Here is a 26,336-nt window from a genome sequence, read left to right on the forward strand (position 1 = left end):
TCTCGAAGTATTCAAACAGCATATGACAAAAAAACAATACTTCAGGGACAAAAGATCTTTCTGAATTGAAATTCAATGGTACAAATCTAACAATTTTAAGCTTCATACAAAATTTCGTGTTGACCATAACATCAGAAACACAGAAACGTCAACAAGAATATCGAAAAAATCCTAATATTTCTGTGAAGACAAATCTGACTGAGTTGAAATTTTGCTTGTAGTGTAGATGTATATTAACGTATTAAAAACTTTCTTCAATGATATTAACAATTTTAACTTTGATGTAAACTTTTGTATTGATCTCTTCAGTAGAAATATTTGTATGAAATTCAAGTAGAATTTTAAAAAAGAAATACCTATATTGACATTTGAATTTGGTTTGTATATGTAAAATAATGACTCGAATGAATTGGTTCCCGGCAAATAATGAAAAAAAATAAATACTATCAATGAGAAATAATAAATATAAAATAGGGAATATTTGTACCGCTGAATATTCAACAGTTGAAATTGCAAATTCTACTTTTTTTTAATTGAATCCATTATTGAAGACATTGGAGCTAAAAAACACAAGGCTTTTCAGTGGTTTGAGACTGATTCTTTTCATATCTCTTGTTACATTATGCAGAGTAATGGAATAATGCCAAGAAATTATTATCATCACCAACTCTAATTGTGATATAGAATTTTATATTTCACAGGTTGAATGAAATCACATTTTCATGGAATATCGGTTATATTTTGAAGAGGTTTAAGCAGGTATATTTATAATACTCATAAAATACTCAATGTTAGTCTGCTAACAATAGAAAATTTACCACGGTTTAGTCAGATATATGTATGAACAGTTAACTCCTATAATTATCACAAAATAAAGTTCTTATCACTCTTGAGTCCTACAATAAATTCTAACATCAATCACTTGGGATTGAATGAAAAACTCATATATACAGATATGATCTTATTAACTACAATATTTGCATTGATAATGACTACATTAATATTTATTGTTTCCATATTAACTTGCATTCTATTGTCGACACTTATGAAACGTTATTCAGTACTTTTAACTAAATTTACATAGTAAATAAATAAAATTATTCTCAATATGAGTTTGTATTCCAAGAAGAATCACATAAAGTAAATCATTTCAAAAAATGCTTTCTCAGTAGGGGTTTCCCCTTATTACTTGATTAGAACTTCGTAATTCTAATAGTGAAATTTTTTTCTATGAATATTTTTCAGACAACACTTACTGTATTCCATAATTCATCTTATGGATTTATATTTGAAACTACAAAATTAAATGAGGGAAACATTCATCCCACTGAGTAAACATTTCAAATAAATTAATTGAATTTTATAGTAAGGTACATTTTGGTGAAAATTTGGTATTTTCTTCAGCACCTTCAAAAATCACAGAATTCAAAAATATATAAACTAAATTATAATTATAAATTCAGAATCAGTCCGAATATGAATGAAAATGCACAATGTGATAAACAAACTAAACAAGAAAATACAATCGGAACAGATTTTTAGACCATTTTTCAAAACATTTGAAGAGCAGAATTGATTTGAATATTAATATTATTTAAAAATGCAAACTAATTGTAAGGATATTCTAAAAAATGTTCCTATTTCAAATCAGTACTGCTCATTTATTAGTACTGGCCACAAAATTAAATAAAATTCTATAAAATTGAGAAACTTCGAGATCCAAATTTTACAAAATATCAAAACTTCTATGCTAATTCGGGGGACATTCAATTAGTTCTATGTCTATATTTCTTCTCGATACTAGGGTGAAGGGATAGAAAAATAATTTTTGGGTATTTCAAGATTTCATCTAATCAACATTCTATTCTCTCTGTCGTCCTAAACTCTACAGGTAAGAAGAGTTTTTGAGATTGTTTGATATCGGTTCTACAGATTGGGCATTTATCACATCTAAGGGCACAATGATTGCACGCCAGGACATGTCCACAAGGCAAGAAAGCAGTATCAATTTGGCTATCCATGCATATTTTGCACAACATGCTGTCCAAAAGCCGAAGGTATTTTTCTTGAGAGTCCTGAAACAAAAGAGAAAAATTGAAATTTTCTTTAGTGTTAAGTGAATTGTTTTATCAAGATATTTATTAGAAAATCTTTGATGTTATCAAGCCTTAAAATCAGGGAAGTAAATGAGAAAATAAATTTTTTTAAATCTTCGATAAATTTTTTTTCTATTGAATAAAAAAGTTGATAGATTATTTTCATTGAGATTTTTTTCACCTTTTCCTGAACTTGCACAACATAGTCATAATTATGATTGTTATATAAGATGATTATCATGTTTGACTCAATTTTGAGACGATAAAAATGCAATAATAATAAATGTATTAAATAAATGAATAAATAACACATAAACCTTCCAAAAATGTGTATTCTATAAATTTTTCCATATAAACTTACTTTGCAGTTATCTTCATGATCTTGGCACTTGGTATTGGACTGTTCTGTAGATTGCAAATTATTCTCTTGGTAAATGGCACGTCTAGCCCCGTCGTACACTTCTCTGCAAGTCCTTCTGATATCAAAGACATATTTTTTGCCTTGATTAGAATCTTCATTGAAAATCGATACAATGATTCCTTTGAGATCCCTAATGCATTGAGCCATAACGGCGCTTGTGACAGTTTCACAACTATAAAATGCATGTTTCTCAGTCAGAGCTCTATATAATCCACTAGCTAAATGACTGGAATCCAGTTTCACTTCCAATTCTGTGGTACTTCCGTCTTCGAGAAGGTAGCCGAATCTGAAGTTTCTCTTTTGTGATGAGGCTGATATGACACTACTGAAAGTTATCAGTTGCTTTTCTTTGTTTTCTGATGATATCGAAATGCCATGTGGTCCTACCCCAACCGAGAGGGATTCATGGGGATGCTGCTTGGTCACTGCATGGAATCTCTCCTCTCCAAAGGTTTCTTGCTCAGATACTGCCTTCAACAACCAATACTCAGCTGTAGATCGTTTACCCCCTTTAAGACGTTTATGTTCTTCGATTATTTTATGGAGGAGATCTTGAGGTTTTTCCAAACAATCTACAGCAGATATTGTCGAAGTCTGCAGATAGACTGTGTGAGGAGGATGTATGGGATCATAGTCGATTTCTTCTGCTTGAGCTATGAGAGCTATTAAATAGCTAACTGTTTCCCAATTGTCCACCAGTAATGATTTATCCAGGAGATCATGCTTAGCATTCAGGTAGAATTGGTGCCTGTAAGAAAGAAATTTATGTGAGTTGTGTTTGAAAATATATCAAATCGAACAATTTTCAGTGTTGATATTATCGAATGCCTTCTATCCCTACGCTACTAGATCATTGTGAGAACTCTCAGAAGCTTAGCTCCTTTAGGTAAAGCATTATTAATTGTTTAACAAAATTTGAGTGGATTCTAGAATTTGAGACCACTCAGTCAGAAGGAATAGTGCTGCTTGTTTTTGCATTTAATTGAGATATTCGATTCATTTGGTAGGTTCAATTTAATAGTAATAATAATTATAATAAAAATATAATTATTTACATACAAATGGCAATATTCAGAAACGAAGAAGTAATAGAGTGGATTGTAATAAATGTATAAATTCATTTTAATACAACCCTGTTCTGGGAGCCTGTATCTATCACGAAGTTCAATTATGAATTCTGTAATTGACGATCTTGCGTGTATCCAAGCGAAAATAAATACTCATATATTTCTGTTTAGCTCAACTTTTTATTCAAATTCAATAATGAAAAGTAAAGAGACCAAAACTGAACTCATCTTGATGAAATAAAACCATTTAAAAAAGTTATTTGGATGTACCTCCTAACATTTAAATAACTAATTTTCTTGTGATTGAAACATCATATCATATTCATAAACATTCATTCCATATTCATAAACAAATATTAGAACTTATTTATAACCATATTTTTCATATATTGAAAGACACAAAGATTTTTTTTGAATGTTGATTTATTGTTTATTCTATTTAGGGAAACAACAGGTTGCTTAAAAAATCACCAAATTTGAAATTTTCAACTGTAGGATGTTTAGAGAACAAAACAAGCTTTTCAACTAAAATACATCCCCCATCTCATTCCTATTGAAAAAAATTGAGGGTTGTGCCAATCTCGGTTTTTTTTTTAAACAATGTCGTTACAGGAGCTTTTTTTCCCTAATACCGAATTTGAATTTTTAATGACAAAAAATTATTGGTCATATGAATCAAAAGGAAAAAGTGATTTACAAAAACTTTAAAATCAATTTAATTCAAATTGAAATAAATTTCATTATGAAGTTCCACAGACTTGCTTCATTATTTTCAATAATGATTAGGAATTTATGATTTTTTTATTATGAAACTACAAAGTATGACATTTTAATACCTAGCCAAAGATGTATAGTCGTTTGTGATTCAAGAAGAGAAAATAATAGATATTTATTGTAGAAGACGATAAATGTGTACTGTATCTTTGAGTGTCTTTTAGCGCCGAGACGTTAGTCTAGTCTAGACGGTAATTAGGCTCAAAAGGATAATGCAATTTTATCGTCGTGTGCAATATAACATTTTATTTTATAGCAAGACTTCAAATTCAGGTGGAAAATAAAATTTCAAAGAAAATTGTGAGTTATAGCACAAAAATCGCAACTGTGTTGCTCCATTACTAGCGATTTGCGTTTTGTACACGAAGCGAATACGAAATGTACCGAAAAAAATTAACTTAAGAAGAAGAAAACCTTCCATCAAATGTTAATTTAATTTAATAAAAAAGTTAGAACATATTTTCTATACTTGCTGTTTAAGTGTGATTTTATCTACCCTTGCGATTAATGTGATACTTCATCTACTAAAAAGAGTTGCTATAACAACATTTTAACATTAACTATAGAAAAAAGTTTATTCAACTTATTCAAATTAGTCATCAAGTCATCAATGGTGAACGTGTTGCGTTGGTCAGTGCCGTTCATTCTAGTCTACGAGAGTAAACGTTCCATGAAATTGCTCTTTAATGAATTTAATACAGTCTTTGAACATATTTCCATTTAATTATAGAAAAGCTCGAAAGTTGTCGTTATAATCACATCTATCCAAATTTATTTTTGAAAAGCTTTCAATCGTTTAAAACAGGGGTCGGCAACCTGCAAATTCTTCTTGATGAGAAACTACTACAAATATTCTTTTAAAATTTTTACATCTACCTACATACAGGGTGTCTAGAAAGGGGATCTCAGGATCGCTTTGAACTATAAAAAAAGTGAATGGCAATTTTTCGGGCTCGATTTTTGAGAAAACTCATTTGGTGAAAACCCCAACCTTATAAGTTCAACTGTTTTCAAGCTATAAGGGAAAATTTAAAAATGGCGTGAAATGAAAAGTTTTCATAACTTTTTTATTATTGGTGCTATTAACATGAAACAAAAACGTCCTGCAGGCAGAATTCATTCAGTAGAATTCATTGATGTTATAATTCATTTTTATTGCCATTAGTTTTGAAGTTATAAAATACAAACTTTCTTTTTTTTTAATATAAAACAACAATTTCCATAACAAATGAAAGCGCTCAAGTTTTTCCTTTTCAAAAATATATAACAATGATATATGAATTTCTTATCAAACTATGAAAATCATCAAGAGTTTAGGTAAGTTTCACACGGCAATACAACCAAGTGGCTAACTATAATTATCTGTGAACTTCAGATAATTGAAATATCCGGTGGCCACCAAGGTCTCCGGATTGAACATCGCTGGAGTTTTTCGTTTGGTCTCATTCGAATAAAAACATTTATCAATTTGAAAATGTTCAAGTGCTGAAAAAATCTGACGATTTTGAATACGGAAATATTAGTGGCCACCGAATATATTAATTAACTGAAATTCACTGTGAAACTGAAACTTTTGATGATTTTTATAGTTTCTTGAGAAATTTGTATATCGTGTTATACAGGGTGTTTCCTAAACATGCGGCAAAAATTCAGGGGGTTGTTCCTTGGACTATTCTAAGAATATTTTGTCCTTTGATGATTTTTGAAAAACCTATTTGTTTCGAAGATATAGGGGAAACAAAATTTCAGATAATAACATTTTATTATGAAAAATTACATGAAAATTCAACTCAACCTACAAAAACTGTTGAAAATGACCACCTCTAGCCAGCACACAAGCATCCAATCTTCTCCTCATTGACTGCCGAACCCTTTCAAAAACACCAGGATCATTTCTTTAATCTGTATTCCTTTACCATCTGCACTTATCAATTTTTAGTCAGAAAACTGGCCGTTTTTAGTAATTGGAATGTTGTTAAACAAATTTAAAAATAAATTGTACCTACTTAGTAAACACAGTGCGGTACGCATTTTTATTTAAACTATTATTAATTTTAAAAATATGAAAAATGTTGTTCGCCCTGTATCTTCGAAACAAAGAGGTTTTTCAAAAATCATCCAAGGACAAAACATGCTTAAAATAGTCCAAGGAACAACCCCCTGAATTTTTGCCGCATGTTTAGGAAACACCCTGTATATTTTTGAAAAGAGTAAAATTCAGCGATTTCATTCGTTATAGAAATTGTTATGATTCACATTTAAAAAAACACAAGTTTGTATTATAACTTCAAACTTGATTGCAAAAAAAAATATAACACCAAAGGATTCTACTAAAAAAAGTGCCTGTAGGATATTTCGTTTAATGTAAATAGCACCAATAATAGAGGAGCTATGAGAACTTTTCATTTCGAGCCATTTTCCAATTTTCTCTCATAACTTGAAGTAGGTTGAATTTTTAAGGTTGCGGTCAGATCCATAAACAACAAAATTGAAAAAAAATGAGGGGAGCACTGAAATGAGGTTAGCAGCTTTTGAGCTCTGCTCCAAGTAGTGCTATCCTAATTTCTTAATTCATAATTTTTCTTTGAAATATTTCGAATAATTCCGTCCATAATATACTCATAACGTTAACTATTCAGATGGTGTCGGACATAATCTGCGGAAATATCTAGGACAGGCAAGTCCTTCGCTTGATGCAAATCAATTCAAGATCATCTTCAGAAGATGGCACTCCATCGTTCTGAATATTCTCACCTCTCCCTACCAGACCGAATCAAGTGTGCCCTTGCGAAACTTACTTTGTAGTATCCTGCAACAGGAGATGGGGTGGTATCCAGAACTTGACACGCAGCGAGAATCTTAAAGGAACGGCGTGACAGTTGACTTGTCGGTCGATTGGGTTCCTCAGATTGAGCCAGAGCTCTTCGCCACGGCTGTTCTCGTACTTCAGTCCGAAGTAATCAGCCTCATGGGTGATTCCCAGATACTCGCAGGCCTGAAACAAACGGAGAGGACTTATTGTACAAAATCGCCTGAGGAGCTATGATGGAAAATAAGTGGACCGGAAAATTGCCCGGAGTTTCTAACCCGGTTTATAATGGCTCGCAGATGATATTTCACGATAGAGAAATCCGACACATTTTCCTCAACGAAGTGAAAATCATTGTGCAAGTGATGATATGTTTCCCAAAAAAAATCATAAACTGAATTTAAAATTTGACTGGTGTATACTGTATCTAAATAAAATAAACCTTATCAGAAGTAAAAATTACCATAAATTATAAACAAATGTACAGGGTGTCCCGAATTCGGTGACACTGAGAGCAATATCAAACATAGAGAAAAAATCTACAAGGACACCCGTACCCTTTTTTCTAAATAAAAAGATATCAGATCATATATAACTTTAATGGTTCTCGAGTTACAGGGCGTTTCTGAAAAAATACTGTTCCCAAAATTTCGCTAAATCTTGTTTTCTGTTTGAGGTATTAGAAAAATTCTAACGGGTTTTATAAAACTTTGAATAGCCGGTCAACTCGTTGATTGTAGTTTGAAATCTATGGAAATGTCAAAAACGAACTGGAATTGAACACAGAAAAGATTTGATCAAGAAAATCATCAACATAATAGTTATTTATGCAACAAGTGCAAAAAGTGAATGTTGTCCAACTCGGCCTAACGGCCTCGTCGGACAATTTCACGTCGAGTGCAATAAACAATTTTTGCACGAGTTGCATACAACATTTTTTCTACGTTCATGCAAAAAGCAAAAAATGATTTATTGAGGTGCGGCACTAGGTGTAGGAAAATGAAAAGCGCAACTTGAATACTTTATTATTAATATCGATTTGCATTGAAACAGGAACTAATACGTTACGAACAATTTAACTCAAACTTTATTTTTACCCTCAATGTTGAAAGTGAATGAACAATTGGTGACAGCACGTTGAAGTAGAATGACAGATGAGTGCAATAAAAACTTTATTGCACTAGTGCAATAAAGAACTTCTTTTTCCACTAAATATAGTCAATAAAGTTTTGCTTTTTGCATGAATGTAGAAAAAAGTTTTTTGAAACCCACCATTAATAATTTTTTTCAGGGATTTTAATGGTTTAGGTATATAATGATATCTGAAACACTGTGTTGCCCACTTGGAAAACCTCAAGATTTAAGTGGCGACTTTTGAAGGATATCAATGGTATTAGTCCTTTTTCACTTGATTTCCGCATCTTTCCTTATGGCGCTCACGTCGTCTTACTGTCAATTTCGTTTTGAGGTTAAACATCAGGACAAAATTTTAAAATGATGCCGTTGATTGGTTAATTCTTTGTATAGCGCCACCTTTAAAGGGATTACCACCACATGGCTTTCCGCATATCAGTCAAACATTAGGTAACCATTCATTTCCTCTCTGGCGCTCCTGCGATGACCAAACTTTGTAAGAATTTTTAAATTCGCTTTATCTTCTTTCTTCATACGAAGCATATAAGTAGAGGGCAGCACTGAAAGATGGTCGATTATTTTTTCCACAAAATTATTTTGTGAATAATTTTTTGTAGGTTTTTTTACATGCTTTGCAATTTTTTCGCGCAAAACGAAAGCTGACAAACATTTTTTTTTATTAGCAAATTAAAAATATTGTCATTCTACAATGTAGTTCATTGTTTGAGGAAATTATGTAACAACCCCATAAAATCGGTGGTTGTAAGAATAAAAATCTATAATTACATTTTGAACTGAGCAGTCACATGGTGGTATTCTCTCGAAGGTAAATAGCTATCGGATTATTTCCAATCGATATAAACGGAAGTGGATTCATGAAAATTTGTTGTAAAGTGTGGAGGTTATTAGATTATACATTGGCATAAGTATATTATTTAAGAAAGGGATCACTTTGAAGGCGATAAAAGTTATTTATAATACAAGTTCAAAAAGCATTGATATTCTTCCAAGAGTTCAAAATTCAAAAACGAGCCACGAATTGGCGACTTAACGAGTGAACGAATGTTGAATGAACCTGTTGTAGGAGTATTATACATAATTTTCTCTAATTCACTGAATTTTAATTTAAATTAATGGAATATTTCCATAAATATCGTTTAGCGGTTTTCGCATTGAAAAATATTTTGATATAGTAATATAACAGTACATGAGTTCCACCGAGTGTATAGAAACTAAACTGAAAACTGAAATAATTCACTATCCAATTTGTTTGTCATCATGAATTAAAATAAACATAATATATATTAATATTCAACGCAAAACATATCCAATTGGAAGTGATCTATAGCAGTGTTTTTTGGAAAATATTTACTGGAATAAAACGAAATATTTAACTGTATATGAAATTCAATAATCAAGGAATGAATATATGATGAACATATCGTTTTCATTCGTTTATAGTGTAATCTTAAAACAGGATAATATAATTGTGGCAATTTCAATTGAATCATCCGAAAGTTAAATAGATTTCGAAATTAGAACATAAAATAGGATTAAATATTCTCTGTTGATAATTAAATTGACAGGAGGAGGGGAACAGTCTTTGTGAAGGGAAACAATATCCAACGACCCAACAGTATTCGAATGAACATATACAGAATATATTTCATTTCTCCCTTTAAAATTACCTTGGTCCTTCGAGGCAGCTTACCTATTCAAGAAACAAAAGTGTGTTTTCACAAGCCCACTTTTGTATAAACGAGACTGGCATATCTAGAATTATGTTTATTCAGGAACTTCAACTACTTACAATGAGGGATAAATAACCGTGTGAAGTTCATGAACACTAGCGCTCAGTAAAACAAGATGAGTATCTATTTCAGCGTATTCTAGACCAAGAGAAGCGCGACAATGCGAAACAATGATCACGAATTTTTTATCAGGAGGAATCTTTAGTTCGAGAAAAACAAATTTTAAAATTTATTTTCAAATTTTTAGATTTCGATGGAATAGGTCACCTATAATTCTTTCAAATAATCTGTTAATGGATTTGAAATTGATTACTTTAATTTTTCGATATTGATTACAATTGTTGAACCCTCATATAATTCGTGTACTAATATGACGCATCCGCCATTTTGATAAGAATGATGTCCATTTGTTCGTGATTCCTATGTCAGTTGAAATATTGATCTCTAAGTACATTAATACGATATCATATATCCATATATGTTTGTAATACCACATTATCTTGTTTAGATTGTCAGTTTAAGATTCGATGCGATGTGCATATTAGCAAGGGCGTAGAAATGGGGGTGGGGGTTTGGGGGAAGTCCGCTAACGCCCTGTTTTTGAGATACAGGTGTTAAAGTTCAAGTTTTTCTCACCTTCCCTTCACAAGATATTTAACTTGAATTGGCATAGATATTCCAATTTAAAGTTTTTATCATGTGATATCCTAATTTTAAATGCAAATCTACTGGGTGAGTTTTTTCTGGAAGAGTGTCCGCTTCATTCCTCCAGAATATTTTTTTGTGAACCACTGGTAGTTTAGAAAAATTCAAAAAGAAACTCTGATTCAGTACTACACTGTTTGGTTCGTTGTAGTTTTGTCGTATCTGCAACCGATTTCGAGAAAAAAATTCAAACAGCTCTCTATAGTAATTTTCAGGAAAATCCAAATTATTATGAATTAAAATCCAAATTATTATTATTATGTGATAAATGAATGAATTAAAGTTTTGGCACTTATTTGCGAAGATTAATAAAGATTCGATAAACTGGTTAAGCATCACAAAAAAAGGCAATTTTATTTTTAAAATTATTCAAGGAATCTCTCATTTTCCTTCGTAACTCTGAACAATTCAGGAACACCCAGTTTAAGATAAGAACAATCGAATTGGTAATAAAAAAATTATTTCAAATAAATTGGTTCAAAATTCGTTATCAAACTTCTTTTTCTCACATTATAGATAGGAGTAAACAATGTCGTTAAAAATTTTTTTTCGATTACCTACCCTCAAGAAAAAAAAAGATCTACGCTCATGTTTTGTGGAGATATCCGTGCGATTTTCACTATTACTAAGGTTTTGTAATGCTTATTTGTTTACAAATTGCATCATTATTTGAAGATCCATTCCACTTGAATTTATCATAGATCACTGCAAGTGTTTTACCTGAATAAACGTGCATGTTGTAGTTAAGTAGCATTCCTTTTGATAATTTGATAATCTCCTAGGCTACCTAAATTTACCTTGCGTCCAATAATTAGTTTCACCAGATTTAGTCATTAATTTATCACACTATAAATCAAACCGTAGATCTACCCTAGTTATGCTAGATTATGTGATATATGAAGGAAATGAAATACATAGATAAACAAAATAAGAATTATAATGAAAAGCTTGACATAAATCATAAACCAAACAAATAAAAAAAAATTGAAAAGAAAGGTGGCCTTCAATATTCCCACAAAAATTAGGTGTTGATCGGCCAGCAATTACCAGTACTTAATACAGGGTGGCCATTTGAAAACGAACCAGACGAGATTACAGACGAAATAAAGTTTTTCGATAGAAATGCTCGGACAGGTCGATTTCTGTTTCGAGGGGGACAACTTAAGATGTAGGTTACGGACGCATAGCGCTTCAACCCTTGCTACTACAACCCTCACCCCCAAATTTTGAATAGGGAAGATGGGGTGAGTGATACCTCATTTGAAAGGTATTTTTATACTGATTTCAGCACAGTAATTGTTTTTTCATTTTATGCATTAGTTCTCGAAATATTCTTAACTAAGTATTTGAAAATGAAGTGGTGTTTTCATGGCACTTGTAGTGTTTTGTGAAAAATCGACATTTTGAGCTTCAAAACAACCATGACTGTGGCTTCCTTCCTAACTAACTAACGCATGAATATTTCGAGAACTAATGCATAAAATGAAAAAAACAATTACTGTGCTGAAATCTCAGTATAAAAATACCTTTAAATTGAGGTATCACTCACCCCATCTTCCCTATTCAAAAATTGGGGGTGGGGGTTGTAGCAGCAAGGGTTGAAGCGCTATGCGTCCGTAACCTACATCTTAAGTTGTCCCCCTCGAAACAGAAATCGACCTGTCCGAGCATTTCTATCGAAAAACTTCATTTCGTCTGTAATCTCGTCTGTTTCGTTTTCAAATGGCCACCCTGTATATGGCATTTTTGGGACACAGTAGCAAAGCTTATACAGAACCTACCAATTCTCATAACTCGAAAAGCCCCGGATTGTCAAAACAAATAACATTGAAATTCAAATCTGCTCAGAATTCCTATCCCTCAAATTTCGCACGCATAAATTTCGTTTATAGACCAACCGCCAAATCCAGAGAAATGATATTCGATCCCGTTTCGCTGTTGGTGTAGAATAATCCATTATTCCCATAAATATATCTGATACATATACAAACTCTTATAAAGATGCAATATATAGCGTCCTGGTTTCCCCATAATTCCCAAAAGAACACAACAAAGCTCCCGGCATCTATAACCATATTTCATCAAGTCTGCATTCGACAATTCTCCATTTCCCGTCTGCTCTTAGATTGCATCTAACCGGAAACACGGTTGCATCTTTCCTGGTCTTTAGCTACGCGATGCAAATTACTTCATAAATATTGAGATGTTCCCTTTGGTCTCTCCTGAACATGATTTATTCTGGATGAAAATAATCTAATTTTTTAGTCATATCGATCGGAAAAGTTTCTTTTTGCCATTAAATCATTGCTACAGGCATACTTTTTATTAGGGTCGATTTTGAAATTTCTCAGTTTAGGTTTTCAGAATTATGGAGTCTGGAATTCGAAATTAAAAATTTGACCATCGTCTAGAAACCTTACATTTTCATAAAATTTGGAGAAAACCGATAGTTTTCAGTTACAATACTCGTAAGAATTTGGCATTAAGTTTGGTACAAAAATAATTTCCTCGATGATGCTGAATACAATATTTTCTACCCTATACCTAGCTTTTATAAATTTTTTAATCTTATTTAGATTTCGAGTTTTAAAATATAATTTTTTTATGAGCATATTTGTTGAGAGGAAATAATAAATCACAGTGTGAAAGTTTTTCTCTATTTCAGTATCGTAATGGGTTCATTACAGTTCTAAAAACATAGCTGTAATGAACTCATTACAGCATCGTTGTCAGATATTTTTTTCGTTTTGTGGTTGTCTATACTGACTTCCAATCCTATCAAATTTCAACAAACGTCAATAATTGTCAATATAATATAATTTCGATATAGTGAAATGATTTGCAACATTATTCGCAAATTCTCTTAATTCTGGTGGTGTTAAATCGATTTCGTCAGGCAGAATTCACGATTATAATGCGTAATTATAAATTATTTCGAAATTCGAAACGTACTATTCACATTAAAATTCCGTAATCTTTCAATTTTCGTAACAGTCACACCAACTGCCAAAATACAATACAAAAGTCACTAGGATACATAATCTGAATTTTTCATTGAATTTCGACAATATTTCAAAAAACTTGACTGACGTCTAATACTCGTTGCAGAAGGCGATTCCAACACTCTTCACATTCGTGTTGGAATAGGAGCTCATTCTGCAACTTGTTTTAGAATATACTAATTCATTGTAATAATTCATACAGAATAATAAATTTAAATTACTCTATTTCCTGTATTCCCTTTTGAACAGAAAGATTAAATCGAATAGCGATTCAATGATATCAATCCAGTATATTCTTATTTTTGGTACATCCCATCAGCACTACTTTGAAGAGGGTTCTCATCATACCCAAAACGTTGGCACGTATCAAACCTGCTTTGCGCAGCAGAATGGATTATCTCTTCCTGCCAGAGGGTTTTCAGCAATAATCCCATATTGTTTCATCAACTGACATAATTTTCAACACATTTAGCAGGATCAGCTAAAAACAGACTATGAACGTTTTGTGATGACCTTTTGATTTAACTAATGCACGAATGGAAGCTTCGAATATAGATAATACGACAATCATTGTGGATATGATGCGAAAATTTTTGATTATATGTGTTCATGGAAATTGATACGGTATTTTCATAGTATTTGTGTTATGTACTTAGAATTATTCTCTCGATATGCCTGGCTTTGTATATAAATAAAATGGAATAGTATTGACTACAAAAATTTTGTAAAGCTAGAGAGTAGGTATACCTATTAGAAGAAGATATTCGTGAATTAATATTACAGGTTGAATTTTTATCTTGGTTTATTTCTACTTCTGTACTTTTTCAAGAGAAAATAAGAATAAAACCTTATAATCATGAAAAACGAAAGAAAAAATTGGTCAATATTTCATCTGGAAATTTTCTTGGGAAATATAAGGGTTTTTCACGTGAAACTCGGCACAAATATTGACTTCTGAATTTCTTTGATTTGAACCTTAAAATTGATCAAATTGATAAAATAGAAGATCGGTAGAGCGCGCCGAGGAACGGAATCAAATTTTCTTGTTACGGTGGACTGTCCAACTATATTCGCTGTTGGGTGAAAAATTCATAGTGCTGAACTGGCGCAGACACGCTAATTAATCCTACACAGAACACTACGATAAATAATTGATGGAAAATTGTCTAGGCATACTGGACAGTTCAAATAGATTTTCCGGCTATGCACTCTGCCACAATCACCTGTCTCTTGCAGATGAAACGTTAATTTCACCACTGATTATTCCTCTAAAAGCGGGATAAAAAATCGAGGAAAATACTGGAGTGAAATCAGAAGCTTAAAAACGCTCGTCATTTATGCGTTAAAAGAACTTTTGGAAACCACATACTGGTATTTATTTATATGGTTATGACCTCCAAAGGCCCAATTAACGCATGGATGCTTGAATTTTTGAGCGCTTGTTCTCCGAACCGATCTGCCATATTTCGGCACATGCCTGTTATTTTCGAATTTTGACTCAGTGATTACGAAGCTGTCCTCAAATTAAGTTCTGTCTGTTCGTTCGGACATCTGTATATCGACGATAACTGTCGAACTAAGAAGAACATAGAAACTTGAAATATGCAGGTTAGGTTCGGCTATTGAATGTCGAGGTTAATGGTCAAAATCCGACAAAGGGTTCCGTAAAGGTAGCTGTTCGAAATTTTGTTTTTTTTTTGTTAATTCGGAAATTACTGAGATGAAAATTCGTATTTGGATTAAGAACGACAAAAACCTCCAGCTAAATGTCATTTTGATAGCATACACAGAGACCTAGAGAAATCAAAAAATGTACCCAATATTTTCGTGATAAATCTGATACAATAATGGTATCAAGGTTCGTGCAGAATCACGTGTTTTCGATATTCATCGAAAAAAAAATGGGGAGCTCGTTGAGCGCTTGCCATTCAAGCGCTAATTACACCCTTGGAGACTCCATATATAAAGTTATGTGTTATCCAACTGGCGCATGAAAGGGCCATCACTCAAAAGCTCTAGAATTCACGTCAGTATTCTCCTTTTTATGGTTTTGAATGTTTTGATGATGCTATCAATACGAATTTTAGACGAAAATTGAAACTGTTAAGCTATTCCTACATATAAACCAGCAAATTTTCAACTCAATTAGATCTGTAATAACGGAAATATTGGATATCAGTATGAAATTTTGCAAGAAGTTTGAAATTTTGGTTTTATATCCACCCTCAAAAACCCAAACAGAATCGTTTTTTTTTCTTAGATAAATCAGGTAACGTTTTTTTATATTCTTCTTGAATTTTCTCTGTTTATAGTTATTAGGCCAATTGAAAAGTCCCCGGTCTGATGCACAGATGGTGGTACTAGTATTAAATCCATATGATTTTTAGTTAGTACCAACCTTTAAACGATACGTGTCAAAATTTGACAGCAGTCTGACCATTAGTTTGTGAGATATTGCGTTGTGAGTGTAGCTACTTTTGTTGTTTGAAAAAAGATTGAAAACAATAATTTCGTGTGCTACAATATTGCTTTTTGAAGGGAAAAAATACCGTTGAAGCAAAATCTTGGCTTGATGAAGATTTTCCGGGGTCTGCACCAGGAAAATCAACCATCATTGATTGGTATGCTGAGTTTAAACGTGGTGAAATGAGCACCGAATACGACGAACGCAGTGGATGTCCAAAAGAAACTATCACCGACGAAAAAATCAAAAATGTTCACAAAATCATTTTGAATGACCCTAAAGTGAAGTTGATCTAGATAGCAGACATTGTGAACATATCATCTGAACGTGTGCAAAATGGGTGCCGCGCGAGCTTATAATCGATCAAAAGCAACAACGTGTTAATGATTCAAAGCAGTGTTCAAGTGCAATAAAACTGAATTTTTGCGTCGATATGTGACAATAGATGAAACATGGGCTATCATTTCACCCCGGAGTCCAATTGACAGTCTGCTGAGTGGACTGCACCCGATGACCCGAATCCAAAGCGAGGAAAAACACAACAGTCAGATGGCATCAGTATTCTGGGATGCGCAAAGTATAATATTTATTGATTATCTCCAAAAGTGCCAGACAATCAACAGCGATTATTATATAGCGTTAAAGGATGAAATCTATAAAAAACGGCCCCATTTGAAGAAAAAAAAAGGTGCTCTTTCATCAAGACAATTCGACGTGTCACAAATCAATGGGTTTCGAATTGCTTCTGCATCCACCGTATTCGCCAGATCTGGCCCCCAGCGACTTTTTCCTGTTCTCACACCTCAAAACAATGCTCGCTGGAGAGAAATTTAGCGCCAATGAAGAAGTAATCGCCGAAACTGAGACCTATTTTGAAGCGAAAGACAAATCGTGCTACAAAAATGGTATCGAAAAGTTGGAAGATTGCTATCATCGCTGTATCTCCTGCATGAATATAATATCCCATTTCGATGAAATCAGTTAAATTAGATAAAACAAAATTTCCATTTGCCAGTACGCTTAATATTCGTGTAAACAAAAACTTTAGCGAAATTCTGCGAATACATTCGCGGATACATAATTTTTCACAGAATCGTCTACAGGTTGAGAGGTAAACAGAAGTTGGTGGTAAATGCGATATTGATTCCACACACGGAATGACTTGTGGACGTGACTGATCTCATGCCGACCGGTATTCTGTACGTTCAGAGTCGCTGACCTAATTACACAACGATGACTGTGTGGGTCTGACCTCCGAAGGATCCGGGGGGTCGTTTATCATTTCTTAAGCCTCTTGGTTCCACTGACTTATCTTGCTCGATCGAATTGTTTTGATGACATCGAGAAGGCTTCGGTTCCGATCCAGCGTATCCAAAAAAGTGTTCTATTTCATGAAAGGGATGAGGAAGATGAGTGCTTTGCTCATACTTTCACTCTCATTATAATTTCTTGAATAATTTATTCGAAACGATGAATATCAGATAGGGTATGATGAAAAGTTAATAAGATTTCACAGTTAGTACGGTAGTACATGGCTGCTTATAAATTTTTGTAATAGATGTTTTGGGTTTTTTAGTCGCTATAGTCGTCAATGTTATCGACCCTTCGGCGATTTAAGGTTGAATTATGATCTTCACAATAATGATGTGGTTAATTGATATAATAAAGTCTATTCATACCAGTCCAAACTTTCAATAATTATATAGTATCTTCCAGGTATGCATATAGTTGTGAGTTGTCAGAACAAGATATTCATCAAATTTGATTTCTTTCGACATTTCAGATCTGATTCTAAATGCAGCTTTATTATTGAAAATAGCAAACTAAAAAGTAAGTTGAAACTCCTATATACAACCCAAGCCATATAGGTACAAAAATTGTATTCTGCAATTGACAAGTTTTCTATCATTAATAATAATAAAAATAATGAACTTTATTCACAGGAGAATAAGTACATTGTGAATAATTTTTGAGATGGATCTGCGAATAAAATGAATCACCTCTTACATTTACACTGACTTATGTAGCTGTATACTGAGGCTTGGTTTGAAGTGATCCCTGGCTCTGAAAATAATCTTATAACCTTGGGATAATTATATTCAGTTGACTTTCTGTCTTGCTCATTCGAATTGCTTTAATATCACATGGAAAAATATAACAAAAGCTAATAAACACAACGTAAATCTTGAGGAAATCAGTCTTTTTATATCCTTTTTATTATCCTTAGGATCAAGTGTAAGCATAAATGAAAAATGACGCACGTTAAGGATTTTCTGACCAAAAAGTCAACAAATTTTATAGAACAACCGTTAAATTCGCGGAAATGACTTCGATCGACTCTGTTTCTTTCCAAAACAAGAATCATCACTTCCAGGAACTGCATCTAGTCGATAGGAGAGAATTCTCGCAAATGAGTTCATGATATGTTTTCCCTAATTCTTTGGAAAAACCGTTCATTTTGCCATACCTTGTAGAACAAAATCGAGAATATCTTCACCCAGATTTCAAAGTTATATTCATTATCATATGTCGGCTCTCCTGTTGAAGATGTATCTATTATTTATCTGTTGAAAATTTGTGATACAGAAAACTATTCTGCCAACCAACATATTTCAATTCAAAAGTCAATAAAAGAAGTTGTAAATGTATAAATATTCCATCAATTTTAGTAAAAATTCAGTGTATTAGAGGAAATACAGTATAATACTCGTACAGAAGGTACATTCTAACACTGATTCATTCAAAAACTTGCCACGAATTTGGAATTTCTTAACTTATTGTATTATAAACATCTATTATGTCATAGCAGTTTGTTATTTTGATTTTATTGCTTAGTTAATGTCATTTTTAAGAAACTACATTATGCCCTTGAGCATAATCACTTTATCTTGAGCATAATGTATATGGATAAATAATATTGAAATTGAAATGCCAAGTCAACGCGGCAAAACAACTTGGTACATAAATAACGATTGACAACAACAACACTCTTTCGTAAAGGTGAATTCTTTATTTGTTCGGGGTCTTACTTTGGGAGTGAAGTAATATAATATGATGATTTATATGAATAATACCTACAAAACTTTGTATTGGGATTTTTATCCAAATTTTTTTCGGTTTATTTTTTTTTTTCATATAATGCCTTTTAGTTTTAACGATATTTCATTGAGGGGGTAAATAAGAGTAATAAAACTAATGCATCAAAAGGTTGATTGGTTATAAACTTAATCTCTGAAGACCATATATGTTTTCAAACTTAAATTGGAGTAGTAGGTCTAATACGTAGTTACGTACTTCGATTTTCGCCTTTGTTCAGAATGTGTCAAGATTTTTGCAATGTTCAGAATATTTCAGACATTTTTTGCAGATTCACAGCTCGACTACATATTCAAGCTACTTGACTCGGCTTGACTTGAAATCAAGTTGCGTAATGTAATGTGGTTTTTGTAACAATAAGAACAGCTCTGCAAAAATGTCTTTCAATAGAACCTGAAGATGCTAATGTTGATTTTTAGCCATTTTAGTCAATTTGGAAAAACGTTTTCGTGCCTCTTCCACCATTTCAAAATATACTCAGAACTGTCAACAGGTGGTTTAGTAAGGAATTTGTCTATTTCGTTACACCAAGCCATTTCATTTTCTCGATTTACAGGAGATTTCTTGAATAAGGCTAAGTTTAGTTGATCGCGCGTAAAGGCGCGATCTACAGACCGTGCGACTAAAAACACAGAGGAGTCATACGCGCGTTTACGCGCGACCATCTGAACTTACCCTAAACTCAGGAGATCGATGTCAAACATACCCATTTATCCTTTGAAGATTATTATTTTGTCTAAGCGCGCACGAGCTTGCAGTCTGAATAAGGGGATTCCTCGAGCGCCGAAAGACTGAAGCATTCGCCAGTGTGACTTTATCAGTAGTTTTCTCACATTTCTATGAAATCAATTGGTATATTTTAGTAGTTTGAGAAATATCTTTCCAAACTTGGTAAAAATGGCCAAGGATATTTTATCAACGCCAGCATCTTCAGCTGCTGTTGAAAGACAATTTTCCGGAGCTGCTCTTACAATTACAAAAACCCGCAATAGGTTGATTTGAAATCAAGTCAAGCTCAAGCCAAGTAGTTTGAAAATTAAGCCAAGCCGTGATTCCCTAAGCTCAAGTCATATGAAGTAGCTTGATATCAAGTCAAGCAATAAATATCTCAAATCAAGTCAAGTGTCAGCATGTACTTTTTCACAAACTCGATTTTCAAGTCAACTAGTTGGTTAAAATATCAAACTACTGGACTTGATGAACCCCTAGTTCATATGGCTTCAGACCACATTTTGAGAGTAAAAACTACCACCATATTTTGCAGATGTTTTCTTAGGATATCCCTGAGAAATGAACTAGGGTAAAAAAGGAGGAATCTATAAAGTTCAGGTCCTTCAAAGAGTTCATGCGATCCATCCATTGATAAGTTCATAACCGCCATAATTCTTCATCCCGCGGAACTTGCAGAACTCGTGAAATCAGCCAGGCGTGACAAAAGCACGTTTCCTAATGTTCCTCAAAAACTTCCACCATTCGGTCGGCTCGAACCAGACGGCCAGAACCCTTTCAGCTCTTTGAATCCATGCGGCAAAATCAAACCGACGAATTTAAACGAATAGGGGTAGTTTCTGCCTGCTCTGCGAAACACATAGCGGTTTTAATTTTGTTCGAACTCGAATACGTTGAATTGTGCGAAATTAACAGGATTTCCTTCCACTTTGATCCATCAAAGGATCCGGGCAACTGGAAAGGATTCACACATCGGTTTATTCACCGGCTGAAAAGTGGAAGAGGTCTGGCCAAGGGCGTAGATCTTTTTTTTTTCATGGGGGGGGGGTTAATCGATGACATTGTTTACTCATTTCCATAACGTAAGCAAAAGAGGTTTGATAATGAAGTTTGATCCAAATCACTCGAAATATTTTTTTTTTATTACCAATTCGATTGTTCTTATCTTGTACTGGGTGTTCCTGAATTGGAGTTACGAAGGAAAATGCGAGATTCCTTGGATAATTTTAAGAATTTATTGGCAAATAAACATTAGCCCGCAAGCGCTTTGTTTTCAAGATATAGGGTGTTTCTTGTAGTCTTACTATTTTGTGATGCTTAACCAGTTTATCGAATCGTTATTATCCTACACAGCTACAGAGTTGGTAAATGAGTATCAAAACTTTTAATTAATTTATTTACCACAGCTACCTAACTGGATCTTTATAATAATTTGGATTTTCCTGAGAAATACTATAGAGAGCTGTTTGAAATTTTTTGCTCGAAATCGATTGCAGATACGACAAAACTACAACAAACCAAAAAGTGTATTACTGAACCAGAGTTCTTTTTAAATTTTTCTAAACTACCATTGGATCACAAAATAAAAATTTTGGAGGAAAGAAGCGGGCACCCTTCCAGAAAAAATTCACCCTGTAGATTTGTATTCAAAATGACATGATGAAAACTTTGAATTGGAATATCTATACCAATTCAAGTTGAATATCTTGTGAAATGAAGGTGCTATGACATAAAAACTTCAACTTTAACACCTTATCTCAAAAATATATCATGTTATGGGACTTTTTTCTTGAAATGATCCGAGAAATCTGTCATTTTCATTTGTACCTCCAATTTAGGAACACCCTGTAGATATAGTCAATTCAAATCTGATGTCTTCACAAATAAACTACAATTTGAATAAAACACAATAAATTGTACAACACAGCACATACGAATTACTTAGTTCAGTTCTTTGACAACTACACTATTGGAATTTTGTGACGAGAATGATACAAAAAACCGAAAACAACGGGTAAATGTATACCGATGACGAATGTAAAAATCACAGATGGCAAATAAGGGGCTATGCCGAGAAAGCGGATAGATAAAGGAAAATAATAAACCTTGGACAAAGACGGACAAAGGAAAGTAAAATAATTATCATTGGTTCATTTTTTGGAGAAATTTTCGTTCTTCGTCTTCGCGAGATTTTTGAAATTTTCTATTTTGAAAATCTTGGGGGGGGGGGTAATTACAACCAATACCCCCATTTCTACGCCTTTGGGTCTGGCTGTAAGCGACTAACAGAAATAATCTGAATTACTTACCCGGATGAAAAACTCCTCTATAACGTTATTCATGTGGGGTAGTAAAAGGGATAGCTGTCTGGCGAGTACTCCTTTCATATTAGATGAGGAGCGAGAGCATTTGACGTTGTAGCCGTATTAAAAAGTTTGCGGGTTTCGAATGAGAGATATACGGCCAGGTTAATAATTTAGCATTCGCCACTCAGCAGATATTAAAAATTCACGTTTAATATACTGTTATTGCAGCTTTGAGAAATTCTGATACTTGTTGGACTGTTATTTCAGGCCCCACTGAAAAATATACGGTGGCGCTGAGGCGAAAATTATGTCATTTTATGTATGTTTCATTCGCGTTTCTTTTACGAGTGGGAAATTATATCCATTTGAAAAATGATTAGATTTGTTGCTCCCCTGAGGTACTCGCGAATAAGCAATGAAGAGGTTAAGTTTTGAAGGAAAATTGTGATAATGTATTCCATTCTTTCGCTTGAGGTTAGAGTGTTATAAAAATATGAATACAAATTGTTTTAATGAATCACACTCTTTTATCAACATCAACAGGTTATGGTAGCTTAATAAGATAGATAAGATGACGTGAGGGTAGACTACAAAGCCTTCAAGCTCACTTAGCTGCGCTTGACACAAGTGTGAAATTAACCTTTGTGACAGTAAGTGAATTCATCTCTTGACTGAGGAAAATTATAATAGACACTATGGTTAAAGCCCGTATTGACCTTTCTCTTCACTGTTGCGAATTATTTTAGAATGAAAAAAATAGTTATTCAGGAGAGATGAAAGACCTAATTGATCACCATCTAGTTCCTATAAAAATATTGTAGATTTTACACTATTGTTTTTATTTCCTTTTATATCACATAACATAATATTACTTATTAAAAAATCCATATTATGAATTGTTTGTAACAGGGTGTTCGAACTAGGTTTTTTGTTCCGAATTTAGATACAATTATTGAAACTATATCATTATGAGATTTTAATATAAGTTCAAAATACGTGTATTGAATTTTCCAATTGTATATCGTTAATTTCTGATGAGAAGACATTTTGAATTATTGGTTTTGAACCTTTGAAATGGAAAGATTTTATTCTCTAGTTATGAAGATTGATTATTATTTGTCTTAAACGCCTTTAAAACAGTGTTTTTGATGTCTGAAGAAAAATAATTATGTATGTGACCATCTCCGGAACAAACTGAACGTCTATGCCACATTTTATTGAAATCAGATGAAGATTGTAGAAGTTAAGGCTGTGCGGATACAAACAATAATAATTTAGCAAGTAGAAACTTCGAAATTGGATGCAATTTTTTTTTTCATCACAAAAGAGGTCACAATCACCAATCTGGATAGTGTACAATAAGAGCATGAATGAACGAACACCCAAAAAGCCTTCGAAGCCAAATCAGTGTTCTTCTGGAATTTTTGTTCAATGATTTATAATTATTCCTCCCACATAAGCATCATTTGAGGTGAATTAATGAGACTGCGTATCGATTAATGATAAAACATACATGTTTCGAATATAAACTTTGATAGATATGCAAATTAGACTGAGAATAATTTTCCGAATCATAATATATCCCAATATTCTAGTGGATTTACGATATTAATAAAACTACGACATGATATTTCATGACCTTCCTCTATCATATCACAATACTTAATCAGTCAATATTGTTTAGGTTATTCTGGTTATGATAAGTGATTTGATTTGTTTCGAAATTGTCTGGAAAAATGATGGAATATCATGAAAACTCATATTACAACATTTCTATTAAACAAACAGCGCTCTAGAGAGATTATTTTATCTTTTCTAAGATTATTATTAATTTCTTCACGCTAGTTTATCCTTCAATGATTCACTATAATCGAATATTCTGCGTTATTCCTAATGAGCAAGAATATTATGAATTCACAGCAGGATTTTTTTCGAAGTGGGTGGTTTGTTGAAAATTATTTAATTTTTTCAAATGAGAATATATGGATTGTGAGAAATCAAATGAAAGGTGGACAGTGTTCGGAATCGATGATGCGTTATTGGTTTCAATACAATAAGGTGGTAAATATACAAGGTGATTCACCTAATTTGAAAATCTTGAGTTTTGATGAATTTGAGTTGTTCAAGTTCATGATTTTCCTATGAACACCCTGTACATTTTTGGTCCAAACCGCAAACAATAATACTACGTATTTGCAGAATCGAAAAGAAACAAATTTTTTCGAAAAAAGATTTTTCTACCGAACAATTCAAAAAAATGTCCTCAAAGCCACCATTTTTTCCATAAGAATCGAATTAACTCATGAACCGTTGAGTTTTTACCAAAGGTATGGCATATCGCCGAAATTGTCATCGAAAAAGCTATCTAATGGTGCAATAATATACTGTTTGTGCCTTTTGAAATAAGGAAGTCTGTTTCCGGTATAAACGGTAGTTGTAGAGATCTGAAAATATTTTAGGGAGAAAGATCATTATCTCAAACTCTGATATGAAAATTTTCATCTCAAAATCATGATTGGTTTTCCATAAACGTCTAATAGGCCACCCCGTTGAATCACCCTGTGTCTTCAGCTCCATCGCAATCTCACGTAACCTCAATTTACCATTTTTTGGTGATAAAATACCGAATGTTAATAAGCAAATCATCAATCAAGATTTATGTGAATGTGTCAACCATATACCATTAAATTAAATGAAAATTCTACGAGAATAACCATCAGAAAAATGAAGAAGGGCACATTATCCTTTCACCAAAACCCCACCAATTATCAACGAGCCTTGCCGAAATTCCTTTATCCTAAAAGATTCGAGAAGATCCAATTCCGAACATTTTTCAAAATTGTATTCTCATCAGGATGAAAGCTTTTTTATGTTTCTATTTCGACCCGTAGCAAATTATAGAAATCCACTTAAGATTACCCTTTTCTTATTACTTTCCGAATATCCAATGGATGTCTGGATGTATCCAACTGATTTTGCCTGGAACCCGCATTTTACAATAAAGGGAAAACTCCAACCCGTTTCCACATGTAGTTTCACGGTAAGCGTGCAGGTTTAGGTGAGCTACGCGATTGAATACGATTCGGAAAAATCGGGATTGGGAAAAAGGTTGGCTACGTGCATAAAACGCAATGTGGGTGATTAGAAATAATCATAGAAATTAAATACTTTGGCCCGCGTATATCCGGTTACTATACAGTATGGCGATATGTGTAATCCGGAATAACAAGCGGCCGAATTTAAGCCTGTTATGCACTGAATTTCGTCCGGATTTTCATTTTACACCGTAACCATAGCAGTTGTTTTCTGACATTATTTCGAACTAGATGTTAGAAAAACAGGCTCGTTCACAAACACAACAAATAATCAATGTATATTCCCCCTTCAATCAATTATAACGGAAGAGTTAGAGTTGAATGTATGGGATAGTATTCTGATAATTGATGTTGGATATTCATTCATTTGGGAATCCGTGAATCATAAACTCCAGTTCCCTTTTCTCAACTTCAGTGGTATGAAATAAAATTCTCCTGAAAATCAGCCATCAAGTTTTCGGTCTTCAAACTAGTATATTGTGTAACAAGTCGGGAAAGTCCAACTTTTCCCACGAGTGAGAATAGTTATTTATAATACAAGTGCAGAAGGCATTGATATTCTTCCACGAGTTCAAAATTCAAAAACGAGCCACGAAGTGGCGAGTTTTGGAATGAACGAGTGGCAGAATGAGTCTTCTGTACTTCATGAGTCTTCTCTAATTCATTGCATTTTCATTGAAATTAATGAAATATTTCCATAAATATAATTTAGTGATTTTTGCATTGAAAAATGTTGGTTGGCAGAACTGATTTCTTTAAGGCAATTTGATGAATTGACAGATAAAGCCGTAGCGGAAAGTTCGGAGTGCCAACATAGAATAATAAAATATAACCATGAGAACTGTGCGTTTCTGATATATTCTCGCACGATTTTGTTCAACAAGATG

At 33.1% G+C, this 26,336-nt stretch overlaps 1 protein-coding gene across 1 annotated transcript in view; it reads right to left on the bottom strand.

Annotated features, from left to right (window-relative positions):
• Positions 1-717: 717 nt before the first annotated feature.
• LOC123671394 (E3 ubiquitin-protein ligase MYLIP) overlaps positions 718-26,336 on the bottom strand; it is a 165,573-nt gene continuing 139,954 nt past the window's right edge. The window contains exons 2-4 of the mRNA XM_045605232.1: positions 7,157-7,353; positions 2,458-3,265; positions 718-2,075 (exon numbers count right to left, since the gene is read on the bottom strand). Coding sequence (XP_045461188.1) covers positions 1,854-2,075; positions 2,458-3,265; positions 7,157-7,353 — 1,227 coding nt within the window. The 3' untranslated portion in view covers positions 718-1,853. The remainder of the gene's footprint in view (positions 2,076-2,457; positions 3,266-7,156; positions 7,354-26,336) is intronic.

This window comes from Harmonia axyridis, chromosome 1 (genome assembly GCF_914767665.1).
Source record: "Harmonia axyridis chromosome 1, icHarAxyr1.1, whole genome shotgun sequence".
NCBI lineage: Eukaryota > Metazoa > Arthropoda > Insecta > Coleoptera > Coccinellidae > Harmonia > Harmonia axyridis.